Source organism: Oncorhynchus tshawytscha, unplaced genomic scaffold (genome assembly GCF_018296145.1).
Source record: "Oncorhynchus tshawytscha isolate Ot180627B unplaced genomic scaffold, Otsh_v2.0 Un_contig_3425_pilon_pilon, whole genome shotgun sequence".
NCBI lineage: Eukaryota > Metazoa > Chordata > Actinopteri > Salmoniformes > Salmonidae > Oncorhynchus > Oncorhynchus tshawytscha.
Window position 1 is genome coordinate 1 of NW_024608155.1, and position 17,500 is coordinate 17,500.

Genomic DNA, 17,500 nt, shown 5'->3' on the forward strand with positions numbered 1-17,500 from the left:
GAGTGTGATTCTCTCTCCCTCCCTCCCTCCTTCCAGAGTGTGATTCTCTCTCTCCCTCCCTCTTCCAGAGTGTGATTCTCTCTCCCTCCCTCCTTCCAGAGTGTGATTCTCTCTCCCTCCCTCCTTCCAGAGTGTGATTCTCTCTCTCCCTCCCTCCTTCCAGAGTGTGATTCTCTCTCCCTCCCTCCTTCCAGAGTGTGATTCTCTCCCTCCCTCCTTCCAGAGTGTGATTTCTCTCTCCCTCCCTCCTTCCAGAGTGTGATTCTCTCTCTCCCTCCCTCCTTCCAGAGTGTGATTCTCTCCCTCTCCCTCCTTCCCTCCCTCCTTCCAGAGTGTGATTCTCTCTCCTCCCTCCTTCCAGAGTGTGATTTCTCTCCCTCCCTCTTCCAGAGTGTGATTCTCTCTCTCCCTCCCTCCTTCCAGAGTGTGATTCTCTCTCCTTCCCCTCCCTCCCTCTTCCAGAGTGTGATTCTCTCTCTCCCTCCCTCCTTCCAGAGTGTGATTCTCTCTCCCTCCCCCTTCCAGAGTGTGATTCTCTCTCCCTCCCTCCTTCCAGAGTGTGATTCTCTCTCCCTCCCTCTTCCAGAGTGTGATTCTCTCTCTCCCTCCCTCCTTCCAGAGTGTGATTCTCCTTCCAGAGTGTGATTCTCCTCCCTCCTTCCAGAGTGTGATTCTCTCTCTCCCTCCCTCCTTCCAGAGTGTGATTCTCTCCCTCCTTCCAGAGTGTGATGTCTCTCTCCCCTCCTTCCAGAGTGTGATTCTTCTCCCTCTTTCCAGAGTGTGATTCCTCCCTCCCTTCCAGAGTGTGATTCTCTCCCTCCCTTCCCTCCCTCCTTCCAGAGTGTGATCCCTCCCTCTTCCAGAGTGTGATTCTCTCCCTCCCTCCCTCCTTCCAGAGTGTGATTCTCTCTCTCCCTCCCGCTTCCAGAGTGTGACTGGAGCTGTAATGAGTGTAAGGGTCCTCTGCGTACTGACTGCCTGCAGTGTATGGAGGGACATGTTCTGCAGGACGGACTCTGTGTCCAGGGCTGCTCCTCAGGGTCCTACCAGGATGGAGAGAGATGCCTCAGTACGTGCCTGAATAGAATGATCATTTCACTTTTTTATTAAATGTCATTGAATGTTCTAAGCCGGTTATACCTTCTAACATATAATGTCTGTTTCTCTCCCTCGTTTCTCATCCCCCCACCCTCTCTCTCTCTCTCTCTCTCGTTTCTCACCCCCTCCCCCCTCTCTCTTGTTTCTCATCTCCCCCTCTCTCTCGTTTCTCATTTCTTCCCCCTAACTCTCTTTCTCGTTTCTCGTCTCTCTCTCTCGTTTCTTGTCTCCCCCAACTCTCTCTCTCTCGTTTCTCATCCCCCTCTCTCTCTCTCTCTCTCTCTCGTTTCTCATCTCCCCCCCGCCTATCTCTCTCTCTCTCTCGTTTCTCGTCTCCCCCAACTCTCTCTCTTGTTTTTCATCCCCCACCCTCTCTCTCGTTTCTCATCTCCCCCCTCTCTCTCTCGTTTCTCATCCCCCACCCTCTCTCTCGTTTCTCATCCCCCCCACCCTCTCTCCCCCTCGTTCTCATCCCCCACCCTCTCTCTCCCCCTCGTTTCTCATCCCCCTAACTCTCTCTCTCTCGTTTCTCATCCCCCCACTCTCTCTCGTTTCTCATCCCCCTCTCTCTCTCGTTTCTCATCCCCCACCCTCTCTTGTTTCTCATCCCCACCCTCTCTCATTTCTCATCTCCCACCCTCTCTCTCATTTCTCATCCCCCACCCTCTCTCGTTTCTCATCCCCCACCCTCTCTCGTTTCTCATCCCCCACCCCTCTCTCTCCCCCTCGTTTCTCATCTCCCCCTAACTCTCTCTCTCTCTCGTTTCTCATCCCCCACCATCTCTCTCATTTCTCATCTCCCCCTCTCTCTCTCTCTCTCGTTTCTCATCCCCCACCCTCTCTCTCGTTTCTCATCCCCACCCTCTCTCTCATTTCTCGTCCCCCCTCTCTCTCTCTTTTCTCATCCCCCCACCCTCTCTCTTGTTTCTCATCCCCCCCTCCCCTCGTCCTCTCTCTCTCATTTTTTCATCCCCCACTCTCTCTCTCATTTCTCATCCCCACTCTCTCTCTCGTTTCTCATCCCCCACCCTCTTTCTTGTCTCCCCCCTCTCTCCCTTGTTTCTCGTCTCCCCCTAACTCTCTCTCTCTCGTTTCTCATCCCCCACCCTCTCTCTCGTTTCTCATCTCTCTCTCCACCCCTCTCTCTCGTTCCCCCCACCCTCTCTCTCGGTCTTTCTCTCGTTTCTCGTCTCTCGTCTCTCACTCTCGTCTATCTCTCTCGTCTCTCTCGCTCTCTTTGTCTCTCTATCTGTCTGTGCCAGGTTGTGATGAGCAGTGTGAGGGATGCCAGGGCCCAGGTCAGTGTGGGCGGTGCCAGCCTCCCTATGTAACCCTGCGGGGTCGCTGTGTGTTGGAGTGTGGAAGGAACTACTTTCTGGACTCCTCTCTACAGTTTTGTACATGTAAGAAAAACAAATAGATGAATCCGGTTTCAGATCGGGGCTTTTGGAAATAGCAACAGGATGTTTTTGTTTTTTTCCAATATCGTCAAAACTATTTTTCAATACATTTGAAAATTTGTAGGGACTTTTTAAGTTACTACGTGAGGTAAACTACCTACTACCTGCGGTAAACTACCTACTACCTGCGGTAAACTACCTACTACCTGCGGTAAACTACCTACTACCTGCGGTAAACTACCTGCGGTAAACTACCTACTACCTGCGGTAAACTACCTACTACCTGCGGTAAACTACCTACTACCTGCGGTAAACTACCTGCGGTAAACTACCTACTACCTGCGGTACTACCTGCTACCTGCGGTAAACTACATACTACCTGCGGTACACTACCTACTACCTGCGGTACTACCTTCTACCTGCTGTAAACTACCTACTACCTGCGGTAAACTACCTGCGGTAAACTACCTGCGGTAAACTACCTGCGGTAAACCACCTACTACCTGCTGTAAACTACCTACTACCTGCGGTAAACTACCTACTACCTGCGGTAAAAACTACCTGCGGTAAACTACCTGCTACCTGCGGTACTACCTGTGGTAAACTACCTGCTACCTGCGGTACTACCTGCGGTAAACTACCTGCGGTACTACCTGCTACCTGCGGTAAACTACCTACTACCTGTGGTAAACTACCTACTACCTGCGGTACTACCTACTACCTGCGGTAAACTACCTACTACCTGTGGTAAACTACCTACTACCTGCGGTACTACCTGCTACCTGCGGTAAACTACCTACTACCTGTGGTAAACTACCTACTACCTGCGGTAAACTACCTGCGGTAAACTACCTACTACCTGTGGTAAACTACCTACTACCTGTGGTAAACTACCTACTACCTGCGGTACTACCTACGGTAAACTTGTGGGGTATGTTAGCAGATAAGGCAGACCCAGATTCATCATTTTTCACCTGTTTATATTATTTAACATTATGAAGCTTACCGTAGTTTCCCAGAACAGTTGAGCGCGTTTGTAAATCGTACAACAGGAGAAAGCGGGGGAGCGAGAGGTGAGACCAGATGTGTATATGATTTAATGTTCTAGTTATTTAAGTAAGTGGCTGAATTAATAATAATACAAAATTTAAAAAAATAACATCTGGTATCTCTAAACAGTGACATTCAGAAAGTATTCAGACCCTCTGACTTTTTCCACATTTTGTTACGTTACAGCCTCATTCTAAAATATATATATTTTGATTCCCTCATCAATCTACAAACAATACCCCAAAATGACATCACAATACCCCAAAATGACATCACAATACCCCAATATGACATCACAATACCCCAATATGACATCACAATACCCCAAAATGACATCACAATACCCCAAAATGACATCTCATAACCCTATAATGACAAAGCAAAATCTGTTATTTAGAAAAAAAAAGAAAAAAAAAGATAATTATGAATTACAAATCTGATTTAATATCTGATTTACATAAGTTTTCAGACCCTTTACTCAGTACTTTCTTGAAGCACCTTTGGCAGTGAGTAGCAGATAATCATCTTCTTGGGTATGACGCTACAAGTTTGGCACATCTGTATTTGGGGAGTTTCTCCCATTGTTCTCTACAGAGCTCATTCAGACTTGTCCCGAAGCCACTCCTGCTTTGTCTTAGCAGTGTGGTTAGGGTTGTTGTCCTCAGTCTGAGGTCCTGAACGCTTTGGAGCAGGTTCATCTTTCCCTCAATCCTGACTAGTCTCTCAGTCCCTGCCGCAGAAAAACACCCCCACATCATGTTACTACCACCATCATGCGTCACCATAGGGATGGTGCCAGTTTTCCTCCAGACGTGACATTTGGCATTCAGGTTAAGAGTTCAATCTTGGTTTGATCAGATCCGAGAATCATGTTTCTCATGGTCTGAAAGTCTTTAGGTGCCTTTTGGCAAACTCCAAGGGGGATGTCATGTGCCTTTTACTGAGGAGTGTCTTCCATCTCTATTATAAAGGCCTGATTGGTGGAGTGCTGCAGAGATGGTGGTCCTTCTGGAAGGTTCTCGCATCTCGACAGAGGAACACTGGAGCTCTGTCAGAGTGACTATCGGGTTCTTGGTCACCTCCCTGACCAAGGCCCATCTCCCCCAACTGCTCAGTTTGGCCGGGCAGCCAGGTCTAGAAAGAGTCTTGGTGGTTCCAAACTTCTTCCATTTATTAATTTACCACAGGTGGACTCCAATCAAGTTGTAAAAACATCTTAAGGATGATCGATGGAAACAGGATGCACCTGAGCTCAATTTAAAGTCTCATACCAAAGAGTCTGAATACTTGTTTAAATAAGATATATCTGTTTTTTTTATTACATTTGCAAACATTTCTAAAAACCTGTTTTCACTTTGTAATTATGAGGTATTGTGTATTGTGTGTAGATTGATTTTTTATTTAATTAATTTTAGAATAAGGCTGTATCGTAAAATGTTTTGGAAAAAAGTAAAGGGGTTTGAAAACTTTCCAAATGCGCTGTGTATATGAGCCTGTCTTTGCAAGTTGTTTATTTTCATTTGTGTGCATTAGCATATTTAGCTAGCAACCTCTATTGAAATTCTCTAGTACTTTTGTTAGCATTCTGGATATAGACGATATCCATGAGAGAAGGACGATATGATGACATGAAAATCTACACCCTATTGAGTAGAAACACCTGAAATTCATATCCAAAATATCTTCTTTTTTAAATTTTATTATTATTATTATTTTATTTCATCTACAAATTACAAACACCGTTGAGACACATAGTGCTGTTTGCATTCTCAAGCCCTTGACATACATATCCATCATCATTGATCTTACAGTATTAATCAACTGTTTTGTGTTATCCCCTTGTTTCCCAGCATGCTCTGCTGACTGTGTGGAGTGTGAGGGGATGGGTCGTTGCACCGTTTGTAGACAGGACACCTACCTAAGAGACGGATACTGCACTCCGGACTGTGGACACGGTTTCTATGCTGATAAGAAGACCTGGACATGCCATGGTAAATCTTCACGACTGTTTCCGTACAACAATGACAGAACCAAGTGACTTGGTGAACAGAGAGTACCGGACTAGTACCGAACCGTGGGGGACACCAGTAGAGAAAACAGCAGAGGACCTAGTACCGAGCCCTAGGGGACACCAGTAGAGAGAACAGCAGAGGACCTATTACCGAGCCCTGGGGGACACCAGTAGAGAGAACAGCAGAGGACATAGTACCAAGCCCTGGGGGACACCAGTAGAGAGAACAGCAGAGGACATAGTACCAAGCCCTGGGTGATCCCAGTAGAGAGAACAGCAGAGGACCTAGTACCAAGCCCTGGGGGACACCAGTAGAGAGAACAGCAGAGGACATAGTACCGAGCCCTGGGTGACCCCAGTAGAGAGAACAGCAGAGGACCTAGTACCAAGCCCTGGGGGACACCAGTAGAGAGAACAGCAGAGGACCTAGTACCGAGCCCTGGGTGACCCCAGTAGAGAGAACAGCAGAGGACCTAGTACCAAGCCCTGGGGGACACCAGTAGAGAGAACAGCAGAGGACACATACCAAGCCCTGTGGGACACCAGTAGAGAGAACAGCAGAGGACATAGTACCGAGCCCTGGGGGACACCAGAGGACATAGTACCAAGCCCTGGGTGACCCCAGAGAGAACAGCAGAGGACATAGTACCGAGCCCTGGGGGACACCAGTAGAGAGAACAGCAGAGGACCTAGTACCGAGCCCTGGGGGACACCAGTAGAGAACAACGAGCCCTGGGTGATCCCAGAGAACAGCAGAGGACGACCGAGCCCTGGGGGACACCAGTAGAGAGAACAGCAGAGGACCTAGTACCGAGCCCTGGGTGACCCCAGTAGAGATAACAGCAGAGGACATAGTACCGAGCCCTGGGGGACACCAGTAGAGAGAACAGCAGAGGACATAGTACCAAGCCCTGGGTGATCCCAGTAAAGAGAACAGCAGAGGACATAGTACCAAGCCCTGGGTGATCCCAGTAGAGAGAACAGCAGAGGACCTAGTACCGAGCCCTGGGTGACCCCAGTAGAGATAACAGCAGAGAACATAGTACATCAGGGACAGGGTACACAGACATTTCCCTGATACAGTGGCGGGGACAAGAACTGAAGCTTTAGGCAACACCTTTTGTTCGTCTGGACACCAGTAGAGAGACAGAACTTTGATCCAAGCATTGGACACTTATCATTAGACACTCCCTCTCTCTCTCCCTCCCTCTCTCCCTCCCTTTCTCTCTCCCTCACGCTCTCTCTCCTTCTCTCCCTTTCTCTCCTTCTCTCGCTCTCTCTCTCCCTCCCTTTCTCTCTGCTTCATGCTCTGTCTCTCTCCTTCCCTCTCTCCCTCCCTCTCTTTCTTTCTTTCTCTCTCCTTCCCTTTCTCTCTCCCTCCCACTCTATCTATCTCTCTCTCTTTCTCCCTCCCTTTCTCTTTCTCTCTCTCTCTCTATCTCTCTCTATCTCTCTCTCTCTCTCTCTCTCTCTCTCTCTCTCTCTCTCTCACTTCTTCCCTCCCTCCAGCTAACAGCCAGGCCCCAACCCTGCGTATCAGTGGATCTCTGTTGGTGCCCATTGGGGGAACCAAACCCCTGGTCACCACCCTAATCTCTGCCCAGGACCAAGACAGGTTAAACTCCCATTTAACTTTCTTTCTATTTTTAGCCTTCATTTAACCAGAATAATATTTTGAGGTTGAGAGAACCTCTTCCTCTTTTTCAACAGAGATCTGTAAAGTGTTTTATTATTTGTTTTGTAAAAGTTTGTTTTGATGTTGACCTGCCAGCCCTCCAGAGAGCCTGGTGTTCCAGCTGCTGCAGCCCCCCACGACAGGCTGTGTGCTTGTCCTGGAGGAAGGTAGGGAGACAGAGTTGGCCCGGGACGACACTTTCTCCTGGGCTCAGCTAGAGAGTGGACAGGTCCGCTTCACACATGACAAGGACAAGGCCAGGTGAGTGACTGTACAGACAGAGAATTAAAGGATCTCAATCTCAATATCAATCTCAGTCTCACATTTTCTGTATTTAAAAAAAAATGTTATCTCTCTCTCTCTCTCTCTCAATTCAATTCAATTCATTTCAAGGGGCGTTATTGGCATAGGAAAAGCAAAGCCAAAGCAAGTGAGGTAGATAATATACAAAAGTGAAATAAACAATTAAAATTAACAGTAAACATTACACATACAGAACAAAACAGTAAAGACATTACAAATGTCATATTATATATATATATATACAGTGTTTTAACAATGTACAAATCGTTAAAGTACACAAGGGAAAATAAATATACATAAATATGGGTTGTATTTACAATGGTGTGTGTTCTTCACTGGTTACCCTTTTCTTGTGGCAACAGGTCACAAATCTTGCTGCTGTGATGGCACACTGTGGAATTTCACCCAGTAGATATGGGAGTTTATCAAAATTGGATTTGTTTTCGAATTCTTTGTGGATCTGTGTAATCTGAGGGAAATATGTATCTCTAATATGGTCATACATTGGGCAGGAGGTTAGGAAGTGCAGCTCAGTTTCCACCTCATTTTGTGAGCCATGTCTGCCTACGGTGGCTTTTCTCAACAGCAAGGCTATGCTCACTGAGTCTGTACATAGTAAAAGCTTTCCTTGATTTTGGGTCAGTCACAGTGGTCAGGTATTCTGCCGCTGTGTACTCTCTGTGTAGGGCCAAATAGCATTCTAGTTTGCTCTGTTTTTTTTGTTAATTCTTTCCAATGGGTCAAGTAATTATCTTTTTGTTTTCTCATGATTTGGTTGGGTCTAATTGTGCTGCTGTCCTGGGGGTCTGTAGGGTGTGTTTGTGTTTGTGAACAGAGCCCCAGGACCAGCTTGCTTTGGGGACTCTTCTCCAGGTTCGTCTCTCTGTAGGTGATGGCTTTGTTATGGAAGGTTTGGGAATCACTTCCTATTAGGTGGTTGATAATTCGTGGGAATCGGCCTAATTCTGCTCTGCATGCATGATTTGGTGTTCTACGTTGTACACGGAGGATATTTTTGCAGAATCCTGTATGCAGAGTCTCAATTTGGTATTTGTCCCATTTTGTGAAATCTTGGTTGGTGAGCGGACCCCAGACCTCACAACCATAAAGGGCAATGGGTTATATGACTGATTCAAGTATTTTTAGCCAGATCCTAATTGGTATGTTGAATTTTATGTTCCTTTTGATGGCATAGAATGCCCTTCTTGCCTTGTCTCTCAGATTGTTCACAGCTTTGTGGAAGTTACCTGTGGCGCTGATGTTCAGGCCAAGGTATGTATAGTGTTTTGTGTGCTCTAGGGCAACAGTGTCTAGATGGAGTTTGTATTTGTGGTCCTGGTGACTGGACCTTTTTTGGAACACCATTATTTTGGTCTTACTGAGATTTACTGTCAGGGCCCAGGTCTGACAGAATCTGTGCATAAGATCTAGGTGCTGCTGTAGGCCCTCCTTGGTTGGTGACAGAAGCACCAGATCATCAGCAAACAGCAGACATTTGACTTCGGATTCTAGTAAGGTGAGGCCGGGTGCTGCAGACTTTTCTAGTGCCCGCGCCAATTCGTTGATATATATGTTGAAGAGGGTGGGGCTTAAGCTGCATCCCTGTCTCACCCCACGGCCCTGTGGGAAGCAATGTGTGTGTTTTTTGCCTATTTTATAATGTCGTATGTTTTACCCCCAACACCACTTTCCTTCAATTTGTATAGCAGACCCTCATGCCAAATTGAGTCGAAGGCTTTTTTGAAATCAACAAAGCATGAGAAGACTTTGCCTTTGTTTTGGTTTGTTTGGTTGTCAATTAGGGTGTGCAGGATGAATACATGGTCTGTTGTACGGTAATTTAGTAAAAAGCATTTGCTCAGTACATTGTTTTCATTGAGGAAATGTACGAGTCTGCTGTTAATGATAATGCAGAGGATTTTCCCAAGGTTACTGTTGACGCATATTCCACGGTAGTTATTGGGGTGAAATTTGTCTCCACTTTTGTGGATTGGGGTGATCAGTCCTTGGTTCCAAATATTAGGGAAGATGCCAGGGCTAAGGATGATGTTAAAGAGTTTTAGTATAGCCATTTGGAATTTATTGTCTGTATATTTGATCATTTCATTAAGGATACCATCAACACCACAGGCCTTTTTGGGTTGGAGGGTTTTTATTTTGTCGTGTTGCTCATTCAAGGTAATTGGAGAATCCAGTGGGTTCTGGTAGTCTTTAACTTCTTATGGCTGCAGGGGCAGTATTGAGTAGCTTGAATGAAAGTTGCCCAGAGGTGCCCAGAGTAAACGGCCTGCTCCTTAGTCCCAGTTGCTTATATATGCATATTATTATTAGTATTGGATAGAAAACACTCTGAAGTTTCTAAGACTGTTTTAATGATGTCTGTGAGTATAACATAACTCATATGGCAAAAACCTGAGAAGAAATTTGGACTTGCTGCTTTTTGTTATATGTTGCTCTGTCTGTATGCTATGTCTTGCTTGTCCTATGTTGCTCTGTCTGTATGCTATGTCTTGCTTGTCCTATGTTGCTCTGTCTGTATGCTATGTCTTGCTTGTCCTATGTTGCTCTGTCTGTATGCTATGTCTTGCTTGTCCTATGTTGCTCTGTCTGTATGCTATGTCTTGCTTGTCCTATGTTGCTCTGTCTGTATGCTATGTCTTGCTTGTCCTATGTTGCTCTGTCTGTATGCTATGTCTTGCTTGTCCTATGTTGCTCTGTCTGTATGCTATGTCTTGCTTGTCCTATGTTGCTCTGTCTGTATGCTATGTCTTGCTTGTCCTATGTTGCTCTGTCTGTATGCTATGTCTTGCTTGTCCTATGTTGCTCTGTCTGTATGCTATGTCTTGCTTGTCCTATGTTGCTCTGTCTGTATGCTATGTCTTGCTTGTCCTATGTTGCTCTGTCTGTATGCTATGTCTTGCTTGTCCTATGTCTTGCTTGTCCTATGTTGCTCTGTCTGTATGCTATGTCTTGCTTGTCCTATGTTGCTCTGTCTGTATGCTATGTCTTGCTTGTCCTATGTTGCTATGTCTTGCTTGTTCCATGTTGCTATTGTCTATATTGTAATTGTTTTTAATAACCTGCCCAGGGACTGCAGTTGAAAATTAGCCGGCTGGCTAAAACCGGCACTTTTACTGAAACGTTGATTAATGTGCACTGTCCCTATAAAAATATAATAAACTCAAACTCAAGAAATCCAAACAGGAAGTGAGAAATCTGAGGTTGGTCGATTTTCAACCCAGGCCCTATTGAATTCACAGTGGGATATGGATGAAGTTGCACTTCCTAGGGCTTCCACTAGATGTCAACCGTCTTTAGAAACTTGAATGAGGATTCTACTGTGGGGCTGAATAAGAGCTGAATGAATATCAGTTCTGTTATACAATATTTTGACAGTTTTTGAGTGTTTTCTATCCTAATCTGACAAATATATGCATATTCTAGATTCTGGGCCTGAGAAATAGGCAGTTTCATTTGGGTACGTTTTTCATCCAAACATCAAAATACTGCCCCCTACACTCAACAGGTTAAGGAGAGGAATATCTATAATTACATGCATATAACTTGTATTATCATCTACATTTATGATGAGTATTTCTGTTGAATCAATGTGGCTATGAACATAACGCGCCAATGTATACTGAGATTTTTTTTATATAAATATGAACTTTATCAAACAAAACATACATGTATTGTGTAACATGAAGTCCTATGAGTGTCATCTGATGAAGATCATCAAAGATTAGTGATTCATTTTATCTCTATTTGTGCTTTATGTGCCCTCCTCTCTTCAGCAGGAAAAATGGCTGTGTTTTTCTGTGGCTTGGTGGTGACCTAACATAATTGTTTGCGGTGCTTTCGCTGTAAAGCCTATTTGAAATCGGACACTGCGGTGGTTTTAACAACAAGATTACCTTTAAAACAGTATAAGATACATGTACTGGATGTTTGAGGAATTTTAATTACGAGATTTTTGTTGTTTTGAATTTGGCGCCCTGCACTTTCATTGGCTGTTGTCATATCGATCCCGTTAACAGGATTGCAGCCATAAGAAGTTTTTAATCGTTGATTCTAAGATTTGTATTTGATCATGTATATGTTTTTGCTCTTTGTTCTTTGTTATAGAGCCAAAACTATCGGAGAAGTGGTTTACCCATACATCTCCATTTTGGATAGATAGATAACTCTTCGTGTTGTTGTTTGTTTAGTGTTTTCCAATTTTCCCAAAAGTGGTTAGAGTCTATGGATTCTTCAAATACATTGAGCTGATTTCTGACGTGCTTTTCCTTCTTTTTCCGTAGTGTATTTCTGTATTGTTTTAGTGATTCACCATAAACCTGTGAAGGCGTACACAGGTTCTCTCTCTCTCTCTGTCTCTCTGTCTCTGTCTCTGTCCCTCTCTCTGTCTCTGTCTCTCTCTCTCTCTCTGTCCCTCTCTCTGTCTCTGTCCCTCTCTCTGTCTCTGTCCCTCTCTTCTTTCTTACTCTCTCTCTGTCTCTCTCTCTCTGTCCCTCTCTCTCATCTCTTACTCTCTCTCTGTCTCTCTCTCTGTCTCTCTCTCTCTGTCTCTCTGTCTCTGTCTCTGTCTCTGTCCCTCTCTCTGTCTGTCCTCTCTTTCTCTCTTACTCTCTCTCTGTCTCTCTCTCTGTCTCTCTCTCTGTCTCTTACTCTCTCTCTCTCTCTGTCTCTCTGTCTCTCTGTTCTTCTCTGTCTCTGTCCCTCTCTATCTCTGTCCCTCTCTCTCTCTCTTACTCTATTCTGTCTCTCTCTCTGTCTCTGTCCCTCTCTCTGTCTCTGTCCCCTCTCTCTCTCTCTTACTCTCTCTCTGTCTCTCTGTCTCTGTCTCTGTCTCTGTCTCTCTCTCTTACTCTCTCTCTGTCTCTCTCTCTGTCTCTCTCTCTGTCTCTGTCCCTCTCTCTGTCTCTGTCCTCTCTCTCTCTCTTACTCTCTCTCTGTCTCTGTCTCTCTCTCTCTCTCTCTTACTCTCTCTCTGTCTCTCTGTCTCTGTCTCTCTCTGTCTCTGTGATCTCTCTGTCTCTGTCCCTCTTTCTCTTACTCTCTCTCTGTCTCTTCTCTGTTCTCTCTCTGTCTCTGTCCCTCTCTCTGTCTCTGTCCCTCTCTCTCTCTCTCTTACTCTCTCTCTCTGTCTCTCTCTCTCTGTCTCTGTCCCTTTCTGTCTCTGATAGATCTCTTACTCTCTCTGTCTCTCTCTCTGTCTCTCTCTCTGTCTCTCTCTCTGTCTCTCTCTCTCTCTCTTACTCTCTCTCTGTCTCTCTCTATGGATCTCTCTGTCTCTCTCTCTGTCTCTCTGATCTCTCTCTTACTCTCTCTGTCTCTCTCTCTGTCTCTCTCTCTGTCTCTCTCTCTGTCTCTCTCTCTGATTCTCTCTCTCTCTTACTCTCTCTCTGTCTCTCTCTCTGTCTCTCTCTCTGTCTCTCTCTCTCTCTCTCTCTCTGTCTCTCTCTCTCTCTCTCTCTCTCTCAATTCAATTCAATTCAATTTGCTTTATTGGCATGACGTAACAATGTACATATTGCCAAAGCTTATTTTGGATATTTACAATATAAAATAAAATGAGAATCAAAATTGTCAATGGGACAACAGTAACAAGAATAACCAAGGGTCAAAATAACCATAAATTGAACTATAACAATAAGCACACAGTAGAGTATATGTGAGTATAAGACCTCATTAGAGAGGTCTTTGAAACCTTGAATAAGGGATAAGGGTTTCAAATTTGGAGAAATGACACTCTCTCTCTCTCTCTCTCTGTCTCTCTGTCTCTCTGTCTCTCTGTCTCTCTCTCTGTCTCTCTCTGTCTCTCCAGGAGTGGACAGTTCTCCCTGCGTGTGACTGACCCTCAGCTCTTCTCCCGACCAGAGATGATCCAGGTCCAGGCAGTGTCCATGCAGGTACCCGTTTACCGACCCCTCAACCTCATCTAGTATCTGTATTGATTGTCTCACTCTAAAGGGGAACTGAGGACAGTAGAATTGTAGCATTCAAGACTTGTTCTTGTTCTGCCACCCTGCTCCTCAATACACTCTTTAAAGAACACCAAACCAGGAAGCAAAGAAAACTATATTTTCCATATTTGTGTGATGGATCCTTGAGGGGATTGGGAGGGTGCTGTCTCTCCTCGTGTGTATCAAAAGGGGTTTTCTAAGTGCTTGTGGGGGCCTAGCTTAGATTGCTTGCATGTTGGCATGCAGTAGTAGGCAACCAGTTATAACAGCTGTGTCCAATGGGACTGCTTTCCCCAGAGCTCTGCTCTGCAGTGAGGCACGACTCCCCAGACACAACAGAGTAAATAGAGAGAGAGAGTTGCCTGCCTGCCTGGAAGAGATAAAGATTAGTCGTTGCCTGCCTAGGGGCCCGCTGAGGCCTCTCTATAAACCTAGGGGCCTGCTGAGCCCTCTGTATAAACCTAGGGGCCGGCTGAGCCCTCTCTATAAACCTAGGAAACCACTGAGCCCTCTCTATAAACCTAGAGGCCCGCTGAGCCCTCTCTATAAACCTAGAGGCCCGCTGAGCCCTCTCTATAAACCTAGGGAACCACTGAGCCCTCTCTAGTATGGATCTGCACAGAACAGTGCTCTAGGTACAACAATGAACAGTGATTTATAATGGACCTGTACAGAACAGAGCTTCAGGGACAACAATGTAGCCTGTTGCAGAGTTGGACAATACAACTCTGCAGGGAGAACAAAGTACTTAATTTAGCATGGTCACAGTACACAGGGATCACAATGTATAACTATTTAGCGTTGGGCACAGAGTAGCACAGGAAATGTCAGCTACTTGATTTACGGGGACACAGCATTGTACAGAACAAGTCTCTGAAAGGGGAGAACAATGTACACGATTTAGTGGGGAGCAGAGTAGGATGCTACATCTCTTCAGGGGGAGGTGTAGAAGCTGTTCAGGAGCCTGTTGGTGTCAGAATTTTTCTGGGCCTTCCTCTCACACCGCCTGGTATAGAGTTCATGGATGGCATGGAGCTCGGCCCCAGTGATGTGACGGGCTGTCCGCACCACCCTTTGTAGCGCCATGCGATCGATGGCGGTGCTGTTGCCGTACCAATGATGCAGCCAGTCAAGATGCTCTCGACGGTGCCAAATCTTTTCAACTTCCTGTCGGGTCTTCTTCATGACTGTGAGAGGACCAATTGATTTGGACGTGAAGCTCTCGACCCGCTCCACTGCAGCCCCGTCGACGTGGATGGGTGCGTGGTTCGCAGTCAGCTCCTTTGTCTTACTCAAATCAAAATCAAATCAAATGTATTTATATAGCCCTTCGTACATCAGCTGATATCTCAAAGTGCTGTACATAAACCCAGCCTAAAACCCCCAAACAGCAAGCAATGCAGGTGTAGAAGCAACGTCTTACTGACGTTGAGGGAGCGGTTGTTGTCCCGGCAACACACTTCCAGCTCACTGACCTCATTCCCGTAGGCTGTCTCGTCGTCGCCGGTGATCAGGCCTACCACCGTCGTGTCGTCAGGGAACTTGATGATGGTGTTGGAGTCGTGTGTGGCAACGCAGGCGTGGGTGAACAGAGAGCCCTCCCTCCTTCTGCTAGACGGGTGAAATGTTGCCCTTGTTTCAGGATGGTGTAGTGGTGTTCTGCCATCTAGTAGTTGTGGGCTGCCATTCCATTTCCTGGTTTAATTGGGTTATAGAGTTGAATCAGATAAAGATTAGATCTGACCTCTTCTCTACCTCATTCTTCTGTCGAAATGTGTCGATGATGTTATTGTCTCTTATTTTTTGTTTCGTTGTTATTATTTTCTTTAACTATTATTTTTCCATTTTCAACCGTCAACATCAAGTTGAGTGAAAAACAAAGTGTCGTGTTACAACTCTTACAACAACCAATCAGTTATTAAGACCCTCCCCTCCTCTCTCACAGGCCCCGCAGATTCTCACTCTCAATCCTTTGCTGCTGGACGGAGGAAAGACGTCGGTCATCTCCAAGACCGTGCTTCAGATTGACGACCCAGACAACCCTCAGGTGTGTGTGTGTGTGTGTGTGTGTGTGTGTGTGTGTGTGTGTGTGTGTGTGTGTGTATATATCTAAACATCCTCTAAATATGTCCTCCTCTCAGGACGTCCTGGTCACGGTTCTGGACCCGCCCCAACATGGCCGTCTGACCCGTCTCCACGGCGACCGGGCACTGAGCCAATTCAAGATGGAGGAGTTGTCACGGGAACAGGTGCAGTACCTCCACGACGGGTCGCTGGGGAAACGGGACAGGATACTGCTACAGGTCAACGATGGACACAGCTACCAGAACATTCTACTGCAGATCAACATCACTCAGAAGGTAGGAGGGAGGGAGGGAAGGACTTTGTATGCTTTTTGCATGACTTTGTCAGGTTATGTCATGCTGAAGGATTTTTCACGTGAGTAAATGCAAATACTATGATATTTTATCATAAGCTATTAGCCTTTAGTAGGAAGTTATGAGACCACCGTGAGAGAGGTGCTTCTCTCCTCCCCAAAGCTCTTCTCTCCCCCCACCATGGACAAGGCAGGATCTGCCCATTGTTGGTACTGTAGTTGTCTAGACATATGGAAGACAGACACACAGAGGGCAGACATACAGGTTTCTTGGGCCTCGCTCACACCCTGCTACCCTCCATTGTGTTCATCTCCACTCCTATACCAATAACATCTGCTAACCATGTGACCATTAACATCTGCTAACCATGTGACCAATAACATCTGCTAACCATGTGACCATTAACATCTGCTAACCATGTGACCAATAACATCTGCTAACCATGTGACCAATAACATTTGATTTGATATAAAGCTGCATATTGATTAATTAAGAGGAGGCAAGTCATGTCACGCTCTCCTCTCCTCTCCTCCACTCTGTAAATCAATATCACTCCTTCCTCCTCCACATCCTGAAGTCCTGCAGCATCATCAAGGACCCCACCCACCCACCCTCCCACCCACCCACCCACTCACCCCAGCCACCCACCCACCCACCCACTCACGGTAGCCGGCGCTACCCAAAACGCAGAAATAAAATATAAAACATTCATTACCTTTGACGAGCTTCTTTCTTGGCACTCCTATATGTCACATAAACATCACAATTGGGTATTTTTCCCGATTAAATCCGTCATTGTATACCCAAAATGTGATTTGCTGAAGACCGGTCTGATCCAGAAAAATGCCCCTTTACAAGACGCAACGTCACTTTTTAAAATTACAAAAGTTGCCTATATACTTTTACAAATCACTTCAAACTACTTATCTAAACCAACTTTAGGTATTAATAAACGTTTATAATCTATCAAATTGATCAATGGGCGATCTGCATTCGATAGCAGCAAGTCTTGAAATCATACTCCATGTTTTCAGTTTCATAACATCCTGTGGTGTACTCGATGAAAGGAAGTGCTTACACGTCACCAAACCAAGGATAAAGAAGCCCCAAAATGACCGCATTGGCGACATCGTGTGGAAGCTGTAGGCGTTTACAGGGGATTGCCATGTATTTTCCTCAGCCTTAGACAATACATTGACTTGCGGATGAATATTATTTTTGTATTTTTGGTGAACAGTTTTTCGAAGGATTTTGACTCCTAAACACGTTCTGTTATAGCCACAGACACGATTTAACCAGTTTTAGAGACTTCAGAGTGTTTTCTATACACACACACTTATCATATGCATATACTATATTCCTGGCATGAGTAACAGGACGCTGAAATGTTGCGCGATTTTTAACAAAAAGCTGCGAAAATTCGCAGCCTCCTTAACAGGTTTTAAGAGGAGGCAGGTCATGTCACGCTCTCCTCTCTTCCACTCTGTAAATCAATATCACTCCATAATTCTCCACATCCTGAAGTCCTGCAGCATCATCAAGGACCCCACCCACCCACCGCAGCCACCCACCCACCCACCCATCCAAGCCACCCACCCACCCACCCAGCCACCCACCCA

At 45.7% G+C, this 17,500-nt stretch overlaps 1 protein-coding gene across 1 annotated transcript in view; it reads left to right on the plus strand.

The window, feature by feature from the left end:
• Positions 1-928: 928 nt before the first annotated feature.
• Positions 929-17,500, plus strand: part of LOC112240058 (extracellular matrix organizing protein FRAS1-like) — a gene marked incomplete at both ends in the record, with an annotated part of 45,040 nt that continues 28,468 nt past the window's right edge. Inside the window, 8 exons of the mRNA XM_042312909.1 lie at positions 929-1,069; positions 2,361-2,501; positions 5,399-5,539; positions 7,069-7,174; positions 7,331-7,495; positions 13,365-13,449; positions 15,449-15,550; positions 15,645-15,863. Of these exons, the coding sequence (XP_042168843.1) occupies positions 929-1,069; positions 2,361-2,501; positions 5,399-5,539; positions 7,069-7,174; positions 7,331-7,495; positions 13,365-13,449; positions 15,449-15,550; positions 15,645-15,863 (1,100 nt within the window). The remainder of the gene's footprint in view (positions 1,070-2,360; positions 2,502-5,398; positions 5,540-7,068; positions 7,175-7,330; positions 7,496-13,364; positions 13,450-15,448; positions 15,551-15,644; positions 15,864-17,500) is intronic.